The 16403-nt window shown below is 37.6% G+C and overlaps 2 protein-coding genes and 1 pseudogene across 3 annotated transcripts; all 3 read left to right on the top strand.

Moving 5' to 3' along the window:
* Window positions 1-787: 787 nt before the first annotated feature.
* On the top strand, window positions 788-4098 carry LOC137712908 (AP-3 complex subunit delta pseudogene; annotated as a pseudogene). The gene has a single exon (XR_015955725.1). The product of XR_015955725.1 is annotated as an AP-3 complex subunit delta pseudogene (transcript).
* A 1084-nt stretch (window positions 4099-5182) lies between these two features.
* On the top strand, window positions 5183-6807 carry LOC137713747 (glycosyltransferase BC10). The gene is made up of 2 exons (XM_068453094.2): window positions 5183-5949; window positions 6084-6807. Exons 1-2 carry the CDS (start codon window positions 5398-5400, stop codon window positions 6741-6743), a joined length of 1212 nt encoding a protein of 403 aa, XP_068309195.2. The 5' UTR covers window positions 5183-5397; the 3' UTR covers window positions 6744-6807.
* A 5350-nt stretch (window positions 6808-12157) lies between these two features.
* Window positions 12158-16041, top strand: LOC137712419 (glycosyltransferase BC10-like). The gene is made up of 2 exons (XM_068451497.2): window positions 12158-12878; window positions 15248-16041. Exons 1-2 carry the CDS (start codon window positions 12231-12233, stop codon window positions 15887-15889), a joined length of 1290 nt encoding a protein of 429 aa, XP_068307598.2. The 5' UTR covers window positions 12158-12230; the 3' UTR covers window positions 15890-16041.
* The last annotated feature ends 362 nt before the right edge of the window (window positions 16042-16403 follow it).

Here is a 16403-nt window from a genome sequence, read left to right as displayed (position 1 = left end):
TGTTCACGTAAAAATCTCAATTTCAAAGAAAAATGTAAAAATCTCAATTTACCTTCAAACGTCAAATTCATCAGCATTTTATTACTTTTTCAAATTTAATTAGCCTAAATATGACTCTCGATTTCCAGTTAGTACTATAATCTAGTGGTATTACTCTTCATTTGTAAGTGAGAGGTCTTAGGTTTGATTCTCGCCAAAGACAAATTTGAACCATATTATTATTAACCCATTGTAAGGATAAGTCCACCTCTAATATCGTTGGTAAAAAAAAAAAACATATGACTCTCAATTAATGAAAAAATTAAAAAAAACGTAAATTGATACGTCCTAAGTACCAAATTAAGTTCAAGGTATTACCAAATTTTCTAAGAAGTTAGTCGAAATGACAAGTTTTATTTGCTGAAATAATAAATTCTCAACATCTAATTACTTTTATTCCTTCTAACAATTGAATTTGTAAAATGAATTTCAACCAATATTATCATCAATTCTCCAAACGTGTTCTTTATTTTATTTTTTTTATTAAATGATAGATTTTATTAAATTCAGTATTAGATTAGTTATTGATAAGGCTTGAACTCAAATTGTATACAACGGTTCGACACTTTTTCATCACTGTGGTAAAGATTCCATTTACAAACAAACATGTTCTTTATTTCAATCAATGCAGATGACGTTTACCGTATAAACAATCATGTTTATATACAACATTTGCGGGTTCGATCCCTACTAAGTTTTTTCTCTAACCTGCTAAAATAAATAAAATAAATAAATTATATCTATTTTGGACAAGATCAAATAGATACAAACGAAAAAACCAGACTGTGAGCTATTTCCAAAGTCGAAACAGAGCTTTTACCCAAAGCCATCACCTTTGCCCAACATTCCCACCTTGTACAGAGTGTGTGGCGCCACCGTAAAAATTACCAAATCTCAAATCCTCCGCCGCCCATGGCGGGTTCCTCCCTCATGGAAAACCTCTTCCAGCGCACGCTGGAGGACCTAATCAAAGGCCTCCGCCTCCAGCTCATCGGCGAGTCCGCCTTCCTCTCCAAAGCCCTCGACGAAATCCGCCGCGAAGTCAAATCCACCGATGCCGACACCAAAGCGAACGCCCTCCACAAGCTCACCTACCTCTCCTCCCTCCACTTCTACGACATGTCCTTCGCCGCCTTCCACGTCGTCGAGCTCCTCTCCTCCACCCGCTTCTCCCACAAGAAGATCGCCTACCACGCCGCCGCCCACTCCTTCTCCGACGACACCCCCGTCCTCGTCCTCATCACCAACCAGCTCCGCAAGGACCTCACCTCCACCAACGAGTTCGAGGTAAGCTTAGCGCTCGAATGCCTTTCTAGAATTGCTACAGTAGATCTTGCTAGGGATTTGACACCTGAGATTTTCACCTTGCTGGGTAGCGGTAAGGTTTTCGTTCAAAAGAAAGCGATCGCCGTGCTTTTGAGGGTGTTTGATAAATACCCAGATGCTGTGAGGGTGTGTTTTAAGCGTTTGGTTGAGAATTTGGAGAGTCCAGACTCGCAGATTGTGTCTGTGGCTGTTGGGGTGTTTTGTGAGCTTGCTTTGAGAGAACCCAGATCGTATCTTCCGTTGGCGCCGGAGTTTTATAAGATCCTGGTTGATTCTAAGAACAATTGGGTTTTGATTAAGGTGTTGAAGATATTTGCAAAGTTGGCCCCTTTAGAACCTAGGTTGGCGAAGAGGGTTGTTGAGCCGGTATGTGAGCATATCAGGAGGACCGGGGCCAAATCGTTGCTGTTTGAGTGTATTAGGACTGTGGTGACCAGTTTGAGTGATTATGAATCTGCAGTGAAGGTGGTGGTTGTCAAAATTCGCGAAATGCTAGTTGATGATGATCCGAATCTTAAGTATCTCGCATTGCAGGCACTTTCAGTTGTTGCAACAAAGCATTTGTGGGCAGTTTTGGAGAATAAGGAGGTTGTGATTAAGTCTTTGAGTGATGTGGATTCGAATATCAAGCTGGAGTCTTTGCGTCTTGTTATGGCAATGGTATCTGAGAATAATGTGGCTGAAATTTGCAGGGTTTTGGTCAATTATGCTCTTAAATCTGATCCAGAGTTTTGCAATGAGATTCTTGGTTCCATTTTATCAACATGCTGCAGTGATGTATATGAGATTATTGTGGACTTCGATTGGTATGTATCACTTTTGGGAGAAATGTCGAGGATCCTGCATTGCCAGCAGGGTGAAGAAATTGAGAAGCAACTTACTGATATTGGTATGAGGGTCAAGGATGTTAGACCAGAGCTTGTTCGGGTTAGTCGTGATCTGCTGATTGATCCTGCATTACTTGGTAATCCATTCTTACACAGGATGTTGTCGGCTGCTGCTTGGCTGTCAGGGCAATATGTTGAGTTCTCAGTAAACCCATTTGAACTCATGGAGGCACTATTACAACCTCGTACAACTCTCTTGCCACCATCTATAAGAGCGGTATATGTACAATCTGCTCTCAAAGTTTTAATCTTTTGTCTAAATGCTTACCTATTGCAGAGGGGGAATGCTGCTTCCTCCTCAACTTTTGATAGATTGGTGCCAGATGTTCCAGGATTGGTTTCGGAACGAGATGGCCCAGAGAGTTCTAGTTTGGCATCATGTGATGCTCCTGTGCATTGCAAACAGGATGAAGGATTCAACCCGAGGGTTTTTAATCAGTCTTTTGAAGGTCCTTCAGTGGAACATGGTGGGGAGGAAACTGGTACTCTTGGGCAAGCATCTGCATCGTCTTCATTGAAGGATAGTTTCACACATGAATCTATCGTAAACCTTTTAAATCGAGTTGAATTGGCTGTGGTTCCCCTAACAGGAAGCTATGATGTAGAAATACTAGAGAGAGCACGAAATATACTTTGTTTCACCGAGTTGATTAAGCGAGATCTGCTTGATAGTCCAGTACAGAAGGAAGAGAGTTTGGAAAGGGAAGGAGCACAAGCGTCTCAAATCATCAAATTGATGCATGATGCCTTTTCAAATGATCTAGGTCCTGTCTCGGTAAGTGCTCAAGAAAGAGTTCCTGTACCAGATGGGTTAGTGCTTGTGGAGAATCTTGAAGACTTGGAAACAATCTTCGGTGATGTTCAACTACCTTCATTAAATTCATTCTCTCTTGGAAGCCCACAGTATGAGGAGAGAGCTGGTTTTTCTATTCCTATCCATGAAAGCAAAGAAGAGCCAGTGCCATCGAGTGAATCCACATCTCTACTTGCGGAACACCGTAAGCAGCACGGTTTATATTATCTTCCCTCTGCGAATAAAGAAGATGATTATCCACCTGCCAATGATACCAAATTACAGGCTGGTACCAATGACGACGACGGAGATCTAGTTAAGCTTACAGAGCAATTACTTCTTTCTAAGAAAAAGCCAAACCACGCAAAGCCTCGGCCTGTGGTGGTGAAATTAGATGGAGATCAAGCAACTATTGCGACCAACCCTCGTCCGAAGGAAGATTTGTTGTCTGGTACCGTGCGAGACGTTCTTTTAGGTAGTGACACCAATCCCACTTCATCCCAAGGTCAAACATCCACCAAGTCATCGAGTAAGAGAAAAGGGAAGGAGAAACTAAATGTTGATTCTGCTAAAGAAAACTTGGGTGGTGTTGAAAAGCATGATCAAGGAAACCCAGGTTCAAGAAAAAGCAAGCACCATAGTCATAGTAAAGGGAGAAGACATGGAAGCCCGGGGAAAAAAGGAGCTGAAACAGAAGAAAATGGTCAGAAATTGAAGCAGAAAAGTAGTCGTACCCATAGTAAGCACAAGGCTCGACAACGAGCGGAAGTGCCATTGAATGTGGTTGCACAAACACCGGTAATTCCAGATTTTCTTTTGTAGTGTTAAAAACGTTCGAATTTACTTCTTACTCATCATTTCCACCATACTTGTCCTTGTATACTGTTGAGGTTAGTTCCTGATTTCCTGCCGTAGATTTTATACATTTGGGATTTGGCTTCTCTTGTCATGGTTTGTGTTTGCACAACTGTTGGGATTCGCCTTTGGTTCTGTTTTAAGCGAGACGATGCGAGTGAATTTCATTCGAGCTATGAAGTTTACGGTTCTTTCTAATTTCTGTTTCGAGTATTACTTGCTTCTTCTTGACGATAAAATCAACAGATTTGTCAAGAGGGGTAAATTGACACATTGTAAAATTTAGGTGGCTCAAAATCAAATTGAAATTGCAGTGGCCAATCGGAACAAGAGTATTCGTAAAATTTGACCATTTTTTCTTCGAAACCACACTAGCCGATTTTTCTTGAGTACCTAGAGGCGCTAATAGGCACATTTTTGGCTGTTGAATTAGATACTTCAACTTAAAACCGAAACTGCAACGGATATTAGTCTTGCTTCTTAGCGAATCGGGTTCGGTTTCTCTTGAACTTGCCTTTTCGTCTTCTCTGAAAGGCAGTTTCGTTTCGTCTTCGTATGCATGAACCTCTTTCCTATGCGTAAGATGGACTTTTTCTGTCCCAGAAGAGCAGGGGAAACAGCTTTAATGTATTCCTTCTTCAATCATTGTTGCCCCAAATCTAGGAGCTTGCTTGCTCATACCAACTTGGTGACATTTGCACCGTAACGTCCAAGTTAAACTTTAATTAAAACAACTTGGAATGAAAGTCAAATTCTATTATGTTTGGTAGACCTAACAAATGGGTTGTATTTGTCGTGTTTGTGTCGTTTTCATGTTATAACTGTAACGGGTCATGTCATGTCAAATTCATTATCTTAACGGCTTATTAACAGGTGATCCGATAATGATCCGATCTGTTAATAGATTATGTCGTTTCGTGTGGGGTTAACGGGTCATGCAAGAAATTTCCATTAATATGTCTCGTTCGTGTCATACCCGTTATCTTATAGGATTCTTAACAGGTGATTCAATAACAGGTTGACCAGAAACTTGTTATTTTCGTATTATTTCATGTCAGAATAACAAGTCGTGCAAGAAATTGTTAAATCTGACGTTTTAAAGAATTAACGGTAAAATACTTGGAAACATACCAAAAAAATCTTCAAACTTAGGATTGCAATTTAGACGTAGGAATGCTCGAACAGGTGGAAGACCAGTGGCCATGAAATGTCAACTCTTTGAAAGATCAAAGGTGATGACCAAGTCCTAATATATGCGGTGTCGATTTTCAAGAGGACTTTCGAAACCCTAGGTCGTAGCAATACCAAAACACATGCATGCATCTTAACTTTCACTCTACCTAATCTTCTTTTTCCCAAGAAAAAGAAAACTAATTCCCCTTTTAGTGTCCTAGCCTCCTAGGTTTATTAATGTAGGCATCAATCTGGTTAACTTGAAGTAGATAACTAGCTAAGTTCTTCTTCGATCTGCTAAACTCTTCTCTCCTGCTCCCGGAAATGGGAAGCGAACTCCGAAAATCTCAGCCAATTTCGAAGCTTTTGGTTTCGTATTTGCAGTTTAGCCATGCCTTTCATCTAGTGTTTTTTGTCATTGGTTTGTCCATTGGAGTCATGGTCAGTTCATACTACAAGAACTTCTTCCCATTCACCTTACAAACCACTTCCTCCTCGTCACTGCTATTGCCGCCTGCCTCAATAACAGAGTTTCTGCCACAACCACCCTCACCGCCGCTTCTCCCTTTTCAGGAATCAGGTACTGATAACGTTGCATCGGATACTGAGGCACTTTTGGTGCACAAGATGGTTGATGATGGTGAGTTGTTCTGGAGAGCATCTTTTGTTCCAAGGATTGGAAAGTTTCCATATAACCGTGTGCCTAGAATCGCCTTCATGTTTTTGACAAAGGGGCCCATACCTTTGGCCCCATTGTGGGAAATGTTCTTCAATGGCCATGAAGGATTTTACAACATATATGTCCACCCTCATCCTTCATATGTTGATTCATGGCCTCAAAATTCTGTTTTCTATGGAAGGAGAATTCCAAGCAAGGTGGGTTAGTTTTGAACTTTTTTGTGGATAAAAATGGTCAATTCGAATCAAGTAATTTTTCATGGGTATATAAATTAAGACTGTTGTTATTACCATATTTATTGATTACATAGTTGATCACCTCTCTAATGTAGGCGGTTGAATGGGGAAGTCCTACAATGATCGATGGTGAGAGACGCCTACTAGCAAGTGCCCTCCTTGACTTTACTAACGAGAGATTTGTGCTACTATCCGAGTCTTGCATCCCATTGTTCAACTTCACCACAATATACAGCTACCTCATGAATGCCAGTGAGAGCAATATAGGATCATATGATGACCCGAGGAAGGTGGGTCGGGGCAGATACAATCCGAGAATGTGGCCTGAAATCAACATATCAGATTGGCGCAAAGGCTCCCAGTGGTTCGAGGTCAGCCGGAAGCTGGCAGTTGAGATCATATCAGACAACAAGTACTACCCCATATTCAAAGAGCATTGCAGCCCTCCTTGTTACATGGATGAGCATTACATCCCAACCCTAGTGAACATCATTGGCCCTGAAGAAAACTCGAATCGGAGCGTTACTTGGGTAGATTGGTCCAAAAGTGGTCCTCACCCTGGAAGATTTGGGAGGAATGATGTTTCAGAAGTAATTTTGAATCAGATAAGATTTGGTTCTAATTGCAGTTGTAGTGGTAATAGTAATGCAAATAGTACTATCACTTGTTCTATGTGTTTTTTGTTCGCTAGGAAGTTCATGGGAGACACGCTGCGGCCTCTCTTGCAAATTGCACCCATGTTGCTAGGTTCCTAGGTTCCAATTCATAATTATACCCTTGTAAGTGAAATTCATATGTATTAAAGAGTATATCATCAAACGTGTCGGTTTTGTATATTCAAATAACATTACTCTATTTGTATTATTACAAATTTGATAAATTAACATGTATCTATCCATCTTACGTAATATTTGTTATGAAAAAATATCAATTTATTTTTGTACAGTAGGCACTGAAGACCTACATGCATTTATCTGTTGCATATTTTCTGTATATATTGCGTTTTCTTGTAGGAACCAATGAACCTGAAGTTTAGAAAATTTGAACCCGAAGTTTTTGAATAAGTGGCATGAAAACTTGAAGTTTTTCTTAAAACACTACATCTAAGAAAACTAACAGTTTTTCATGATAATTTAAACCAATACATGTCTAATAATACCGAAATGTTCTACTCCTTATGTATGGATTGCTAAATTTTGTCTTCATTGGACTAACCACACTTTTGTCCTTTTTTTTTTTTTGTGACAGTAACAAGTCGAATTTGAACAAACTTGGCTTTACTGCTTTGGAAGTCTCCGAAAGAAACTACCTAAAGTAGGTCCAAGATGTGAAGCTCCATCTTACTATTAAGAGCCTTGGAGCTACCATAGAAGCTGAGGAGAATGTTCTGGTTGGCGAAGCTAACAAAGCCACATCCATGACCTTTATACAAAAGCATATGATGACGTACTGCAAATCGAGTACCTTGCAGAGGAGGATTCATGAGCTTCATGGATCGATTTGGAGGATTGCTTTGATCACCGAAGAGATATATTATTATATGAAGCAATACACGACTAGCAACACTTACACTTCCAAGACTTTAACTATGTGAATGAATGCAATTTTGAAATTAGTCGAATCTAATCACTCTTAAGTTCTGTAAAGTAGACTTAACTGAATAGGATCTCCTGGAGAAGACATGTTCAATCTTCCATGCTACCAATATTGTCTTGCAGCAACAATATCGGGCACAGAACTTCACTACGTTTTTGGATTTGATCTCTATTTTACTTCTTGCTGAAAAGCTAAACCAGCTGTTGATGAAAAATCACTAAGCTTGACATACTGGCTTGATCGCTGTGCCTGAAGTATACAATAGCAAGAAACAACACCCGAGTTGTTGCTTTAAGCGTGGTAGGCTTGGCCATAAGCCGAATGCCCAAGGTCAACAATGAAGGCCCATCTAAGGGAGGAAAAGAGCCCAAAAACATTGTCACCTCGCTCACAAGGCCTTGAACTTAAAGAATAAAGGTAAGAGAACCAACCCCATGGATGCAAATTGTGTTATTGTTGTGGAGGCAAGGACCATTGGTCCCGTATTTGCCAAGCTCTCGCCAAGGTTGTAGTTGAGTATCATTCTCGTCGTCATAAGTTTGAATCAAACTTTGCTCAAGTGGTGGAACCCAAAACTACGAAAATGGAGGTTTTTGACTTTTAGGAACCAACTGCTTCAATGAAAGAATAAATTCTTAGACATTGGCTCACATATTGGCCGAAACATCCCTTAAGTTCTTGATTTAAGTTTTGGACAATTTCCTTGAGGCCATCTCCAATAGAAAGGGCCCCCGTCCAAATTATAGCCTTGAAAGAAATTATTTTTTAATGAACAGTGTTATGCCATATTTATATACCATCTCCAACCAAGTAGGCCAAAGGGTCATAGGCCAAATATAGCCCGTTTTGACACAAAACTCATCTCCAACCAAAGGGGGCTATTGTTTAACCCCATCAATAATTTATTATTTTAAGTTTGTTTTTTAATTTATTAGTTAATTTAATTACACTACCATATTAAAATAAGGTTTTCAGAAATATTTTGAGTGCCACTTGTCGTTAAATGAATAAGCCTCCAAATTTCTTATCTTTATATAATCTCAATATTTTTTCGGATAGGATTGAGTGACACATGTCGCTAAAGTGAGTAACTCTTCATATTTTTTATGTTTATGTAATCTTTAATAATTTTTTGGATAGGATTTCGAGTGCCACGTATCGAGATGTAATTGGTTATGCAAATTTTAGATATGATTCTTATCTATGTGACACTTCTTATCTTTAGCTTCCAATGTTATTAAATTGGCTAGATATTGGGGTAGAATTCACACACCTTCATATTTTCCAATGGTGAAAAGAATGTGAGAAATGACTTAGGTATTTATAGGAAAAAAAAATTAGATTTTTTTTAATTTTTTTAATTCGTCTAAACAAAAAATTCATATTTCATTGGCTACATGACGTCAGATGGCGTCAGCTAGTGTCAGGATGACGTCATGTTACCATTGGATTGGATTGGACCTACCTAAATTAGGCTGGCTTTCTTTGGCCAACCCGCAAGCCTTGTGGCTGATTTATGGCCCAATAGGTCTCGCAAGTCTTTTGGCCCAGCCCTCAGTTGGAGACGAGTTTTGTGTCAAAACGGGCTACGTTTTGGTTTATATTCCTATAAATAAATGTGAAAAATAAATTAAAACAAAATCAACCCACATCAAGCCCTAACACATCTACGGCGCCCACCACTTTCCGGTGGCTTCTTCACGATGTCGGTGAATCTTTTGTGCGGGCAGCTCCTCTCCGTCTCCTCCTCTTCCGTTTTACATTGTTTCTTTTTGTTTTTTTATTAGAAGTTTCCAAAGAGAAATTGTTAACCCTCCTTCAGGCCATTGCAATTAGTTGTAATGTTGAATAAACGAATTTGGTGGAATGGAATCCAAATGATTAAAAAAGGTTCAGGCCTTTTTACTTCATGAATGGGTTGATAATAAATCTCAAATGAGGGATTTTGCATGGACTTATAAGTAATATCAGAGCAAATTGTCCCATTTGTGAAGCCAAATGGCCACACGTACTGCACGTCACCCTGTTGTGCTGTCCACGTGTTAGGCTTAAAAATTTGCCACACGTAAGTGAACGTGTTGAGAATGAGTTCCACATCGATGGGAGGAGCCATTGAAAATGAGTTCCACATTGATAGGATGAAGGACCTTGCATGAACTTATAAGTAAGTTGGACTATTCTTCATATTGCCAATTGATTTTATGGTGAAACCTTAATTTTCTTCGTAATGAAATAGCCCTTCTACTTCATGAATTGGCATTTGGTCATGAATTGGCATTTGGTGGAATGGAATGCAGATATGAGGCTTACAAAATTTCCCCGTCGTACAAAACAAACCGATGACACGGGGAACCACGACCGCCGCTCTGACGGAGAAGGGGTGGCGGAGGCGTCGAAAAGAAGGCGTTGAGATAAGATGGAGCCTTCATGTTCCATGAACGTTGTTCGAAGTCAAAGCTTGTGGAAGGCAATTGTACCTACCATGGAAGGCGGTGCGACGCAAAAGGTGGTGTCGTTTAATTTGAAGTTGCCATGGGGTTTGTGACGAGGATAAGAATCCCCTATTTGGGTGTGGAAAGAAATTTCTTTATTTTATATTTCTTCAATTTTATTCAAGGGTGATATAGGAATTCAAAAAAAAAAAAATCTTTTAAATTGGTTGTGAAAAGCAGTTCAATGGGTTATTATAAAATTTCTTTTTTCTTTCGTTTCATAATTATACGTTCGTATATAAATTTCTTTTGTATTAGAGTGTATATCACCAAACGTCCCGTATTGAATATCCGGATAACATTACTTTATTTATATATCACAAATGTAATAAATTAACATGTATCTATCATATTACGTAATAATTAATATTAAATTTTTTAAAGGAATGTGGTGGCCGCAAGTTATGCCTGCTGAATTTTGGCATTCATATAGGGCAGCCAGCAATGTTCAACAGTGGCAGCTCAGGCAGGCATGACCTGGGAAATTTTTTAATATAATTAATTTGCCTAAAATAAGTAATATACCCCATTAATTAGAGTGACAATTACCGTACAACACCCACGTGGCATAAAAATAAACAAACTCTCATGTTACTTCAAAAGCTAGCCTACTCTTATATAAAAATGTTATTACAAGTTTACAACCTATTTAGAGTGGAAATAATCGATTGGTTCAATGAATTCCACCGTAATAATATATACTTCAACCTAAAATGTTTAAAGCTAATAATACTTGGTGCAATTTAGATGAATCGAGGTGGTTATTTTTGGACAGGAGAAACACTTCATGTTTAGATTTAGAGTTTAGAGCTCTCGTTGATTGTTTTTATTATGCAGTTATGTCTTCTCACGTGATTTACAAGAAATTAGTATTAATTATAGCAACACATTATGCTATACATGTAGCGTTAACTTGCGTACGAGAGTTCAGACCTAAAAAGAGAAAGGAAACTGCAAGCGTTTTAGAGACTAAAAAGTCATTAACAAAATTCATGTTGATGATTTGTTTTCTGTTTTTCTAAGATGTTACATGGTGAATTGTTCTTGGACCCTATATTTTATTTGGCTTCATCACTTTCTATCTTTTATTTATTATAATTTAAATATAGAACTGGGGAGGGCAAGTGTCATTCTTACTTTTTTATCATTCATTTCTTTCGAGGAACTTTAACGAAAAATTTTCGGTATTGTTCGTTTTAACAAAAAGTCACATTTTTACACTAAAAAGTCAATTATGATACTATTCACTTTATCCTTTATTTTTTTCATTATCGTTAAAACTCAAAGTTTTCATTTCTTTTAATAGCAAAAGAAACAAATTTTTTAATTGAGGGGTATATTTGGAAGCCAGTTCTTCCCTATTCTAGATTATAATATAAGGAAAACTAATGAAAAATGTTTGAAAACTTTGAGTTTTAACAATAAAGACAAAATAAAGGATACAGTGAATAGTATCAAGATTGACTTTTTAGTGTAAAAATATGGTTTTTCGTTAAAATGAACAGTACCAAGAACTTTTCGTTAAAGTTCATATGGTCAAATTTCACCAAAACTTCAAACTTCAAAGCTGTATAAAACTTTAAAATACTTCCATTTTTAATCAGATTTATATCCCACTAAAGACTTAATTTCTTACATAACTCAAGGAATCCATATTTCTTACAACCCCCTTCTTTTACATACATTGTCTTCCCCACCTACTATACAACTTCATTAACATTTTTATCCCAACTCATGGGTTTTTTTAAGAAAAAACCCAACTCATGTTTTGTTGTTCCTTGTTTTTTTAGCAAGTCTTTTATGTGTACTAAATCCTTAGAGAAATTCGATGTATCCAGAACACCAAAATGCATTTTTTATATATTTTTTATGAATTAAGATTTATCCTTGATTAATGATGACGGTCCTTGTTAATCTTAATTGTAGTTCCCTTTTGAGTTAATTTAAGGCTCCATGACCCTGACCTTTCATGTTAACAAATAAAAACAAATGAAAAAACTAGTGTGACGAGATCAATTTAAGAATCTTTTAAAGAGAGGGGGGAGAGAGAGAGCAGCCCCAGTAGTTCTTTGAAGCTTGCAAATTTCATTCATTCCATTTCAAAAACCAATCAGTCAGAACACTTCTCATTTTTCAAAACCCTCTCCCAAAAAAATGATGAATAAGCATCAGCAACACCAACCACCACCTTCATTTCCAAAGCACTTCCTCAATGCTCAAATCCACCTCCATAAAATCGTCTCAAGTTTTCTAATCTTTGCTTTCGGTTTAGCACTAGGCGCTTCCCTCAGCATCTACCTCAAAGATTTCCCCTTCCAACTTTATTCAACACAAAACAAATACTCTCATTTGTCAACAAATAATCTAACATTTTCCTCTCCACCACCTCCACAATCTCTCAATATCCCAACAAATAATCGAACATCTTCTTCTCCACCACCACCACAATCTCTCAATATCCCAACAAATCAAACAAGAGCCAAAACCTCTGCCGCCAGCCCGGTACCACCAATAGGGTTGAAAGAATACACTAAGTCGCCGAATATTTTGTATGAAATGGACGACGATGAGCTGTTGTGGAGAGCTTCTCTGGTGCCGCTACGGCAAGGTTTGCCATTTAAACGGACTCCGAAAGTTGCATTCATGTTTCTGACGAGAGGGAGCCTGGCAATGGCTCCTCTCTGGGAAATGTTCTTCAAAGGACATGAAGGGTTGTACTCCATTTATGTCCATGCCAATCCGGATTTCAATGACACCATGCCTGAAAACTCGGTTTTTTATGGCAGGAGGGTTCCGAGTAAGGTCAGTTTATCATGTTACAATCCTAATTTTTCTTGATTAATTTTTGTCAAGCATTTGTGTTACTAGTGTTTTTATCTAATTTACAGAAAAAATTGGGAATATATATGATTAACTTGTAGTAGTTCAAAGCAATGATGACTTTGCGTGTATACATATATAGCAAATTGAATTACGCCACGCTATATTTAGAAGAGTAATGTTAGGAAGACTAAATTTGTAAATTAAATTTTGTAAACTAAATGATATGGAAGTGAATGATTGAATTATTGCTTCCCAAGCCAACCTTTGTGGGAGTTATGTCTGGTTAGCTGATGGTATGGAGTCGAATGCTTTATGCTAGCAGCTAGCTTCATTAAATTTTTTGCATACGCGATGTGTTCTCCTTTTTGTTACAATGATATTCTACCCAGTCTAAAATTGTTTGAGTTAATTCACATAATGGATTATCCATAGTTAAATATTAAATTTGAGATCTCTTACTTACAAGTAAAAAATAAAAAATCATTAAACTATAGTACTACACTTTATTGCTTTAATTTTGATATTCAACTTTTCTCCGCATTCAAATTTGCACAAGAAAGTTTTTTTTTATTTTTACATTAAAGCTTTACAATTATTTTAATTTTTAAAATTTTTATATTTAGATTTTATACTACGCACTTAATTACTTCTTTTCATATTAATTAGATAGCCATTTTCTAGACACCACCTTTTGGAGAACTAGTAAAATCAAATTGATTTTTCTTGAGAGTTGAGGCCATTGTTTGTATATGGAAAAGCCATCAACCTTGCCTCATAACATGCCTCATACAGTGGAGAACTTCATGCCCATGTTTTATATATTATTGGTCTGTAGTGTTGTTGCATTACTTAAATATTCATTTTGCATAACAAGGCTTTGGAAGTCCAAATCATCATTTGTTTATTTAAGTATGTATATGTGTGATTCTGCATTATGAAAGGTTTATCAATAAAAATCGGAAGCAGATCCTCTCAGGACTTGCACCTCCGGAGCTTAGAGTCACGTAATTCTGGCTTTTAAAATTGGATTATACGGCTAAATTTTTTACTACCTTTTGAAAACTACCATAATTTTTTACTGCATAATCAAATTTAAAGGCCAAAATTATTTGATCCTTGAACTCCGTAGAGGATCTGCTCCCATGAAAATCTACCTTCCCTTTTTTTGGGTAAAGACGATACGATAGTATAAAAAATCTATCTTCCCTTAATTACGTAAGCTTTTCTTCAGAAGTTATTTATATTTTTAAAGGAACTGAAAATATTAATATTGATAGTTGACATTCTTTTCAATGCATCATGTTTAAGGAACGATATATATATATATATATATATATATATATATATATATATATATATATATATATATATAACATCTAAGTTTCAGAATACATTAAACTTAATTCACTTTATAAGATACACACACACTATAGAATCTAAGCAGATCTTCATCTTTTAATCCTTATAATAATTGGAATTACTGATATAGTGTCAAGAAATGATTGGACACGAGAACATGGGTAAAACCTGTCTATATGAGTTTTTCCCGATGATATTTTTTGACAAATTAATCATTTTCAACTGTGGAAGAAGTCGTGAAGACATGATGAACAAATAACAAATCAGTTTTGGGAAATTATTTGGTGGGGGTGATTTAATTTTTGGTTCAAATAATGCTTATACATGAACACTTTCTAGATAACCAAATGATACACACCAGATGTTTTCATAAAGCCTGTAGATATATAAATTTGACATTTCAGAAATATTAATAAATTTGGCATATGGATTGAGTGGTGGACTCTATTTTGTTGCATCGTGCATTGTTTGGATTCTACTCCTTTTGTAACTATCTGCAACAGAATTCTATTCATTTCAAGACCTTTCTAAATTCCTTTCGTAATGTTGTCTCTTTGTCATGCATGCATGTGCAATGTATCAAATTCAGGAAAGTAAGCAAAAGTGGCCTTTAGTTTCTTTCTTAGTTTCTTTTATGTACTTAGGAAGTGACAAAAAGTAAGTATATAGCAAAGTGTAACACATCATATTCTAGAGAAAGCCAACCTAGCTAGGCTAACTAGTCCCTCTTAATTAACAAGCATAACATGTGTCATATTTTCTTCCTGGATGGATGAGACATACTAGGCTATCAGACTATCAACAGTTGATGTCGGACATGTTAAGTTACCGACATGTTAAGTTATCAAATTGTCAACAGTTGATAAACATGTTAAGTTATTAGATTGTTAACTTTTGAATTAATGACTTATATAACTTTACGGATTGTATGACAAAACATTTTCTCCTGTGTAATGATTAACTACTAACTCAAATGGTTCAATGTGCAGAATGTGACATGGGGTCAACCTAACATGGTGCAAGCAGAGCGTCGCCTATTAGCCAATGCTTTGCTTGACTTCTCCAACCAACGTTTTGTGCTCCTCTCAGAGTCATGCATACCACTCTTTAACTTCAACATAGTCTACAATTATCTCAAGGACGCAAACCAAACATTCGTGGAGGCCTACGACCTTCCCGGCCCTGTCGGCCGAGACCGGTACAGGCACAAAATGAGGCCTCATATCATACTTGATCAGTGGCGAAAAGGCTCACAGTGGTTCGAAGTGGACCGTGAGATCGCGACCGCAATGGTTTCGGATGATAAGTACTTCCCGTTATTCACAAGGTATTGCAAACCCCCATGCTACTCCGATGAGCACTACTTGCCCACGTATGTAAGCATCAAGTTTTGGAAGAAGAATTCTAACAGGACGTTGACGTGGGTTGACTGGTCGAGGGGTGGGCCCCATCCGTCTAAGTTTATGAGAACTGATGTAACGATCGACTTCTTGAAGAAGCTGAGACATGGAAGCAACTGTGAGTACAACGGGAAGCGAACCAATATTTGCTATTTGTTTGCAAGGAAGTTCTTGCCACACTCTTTAGATAGGCTGTTGAGGTTTGCTCCAAAGATCATGAGATTCAATTGATTTTTAGGGCTTAGAGGTTTTCTTTTCTTTTCTCATCATTCATTTCTCTGTAAACTAAAAAGGCTTATGGTTGTTTTTCTCATTAGCTTTTGTGGGTAGCAAATCAAATAAATAAATAAATAAAGGCCAAGCTCTAGAAATTGTTTTCTTTACTTGTTGGGGTAATTTGAGGTGTATAAGGTTAATTTTTCAAAATGATTGTGATATAACGTGATTGTAACATCCCATATCGATCAGGGGAGTGGATCTTGTAAGCCTTATATGTATATTCTCATCTCTACCTAGTACGAGGTCTTTTGGGAGCTCATTGGCTTCGGAGTTCATCGGAACTCCAAAGTTAAGCGAGTTCACACGAGAACAATCCCAGGATGGGTGATCCACTGGGAAGTTCTCGTGTGAGTTCCCAGAAACAAAATCGTGAGGGCGTGGTCGGGGCTCAAAGCGGACAATATCGTGCTACGGTGGAGTTGAGCCCGGGATGTGGTGGGGGCTCAGGCCAGGATGTGACAATTTG

This window comes from Pyrus communis, chromosome 14 (genome assembly GCF_041283825.1).
Source record: "Pyrus communis isolate YQ-2024b chromosome 14, ASM4128382v1, whole genome shotgun sequence".
Lineage (NCBI taxonomy): Eukaryota > Viridiplantae > Streptophyta > Magnoliopsida > Rosales > Rosaceae > Pyrus > Pyrus communis.
The sequence above is the reverse complement of the archived record's forward strand: the minus strand, read 5'-3'. Positions and strand labels throughout refer to the sequence as shown.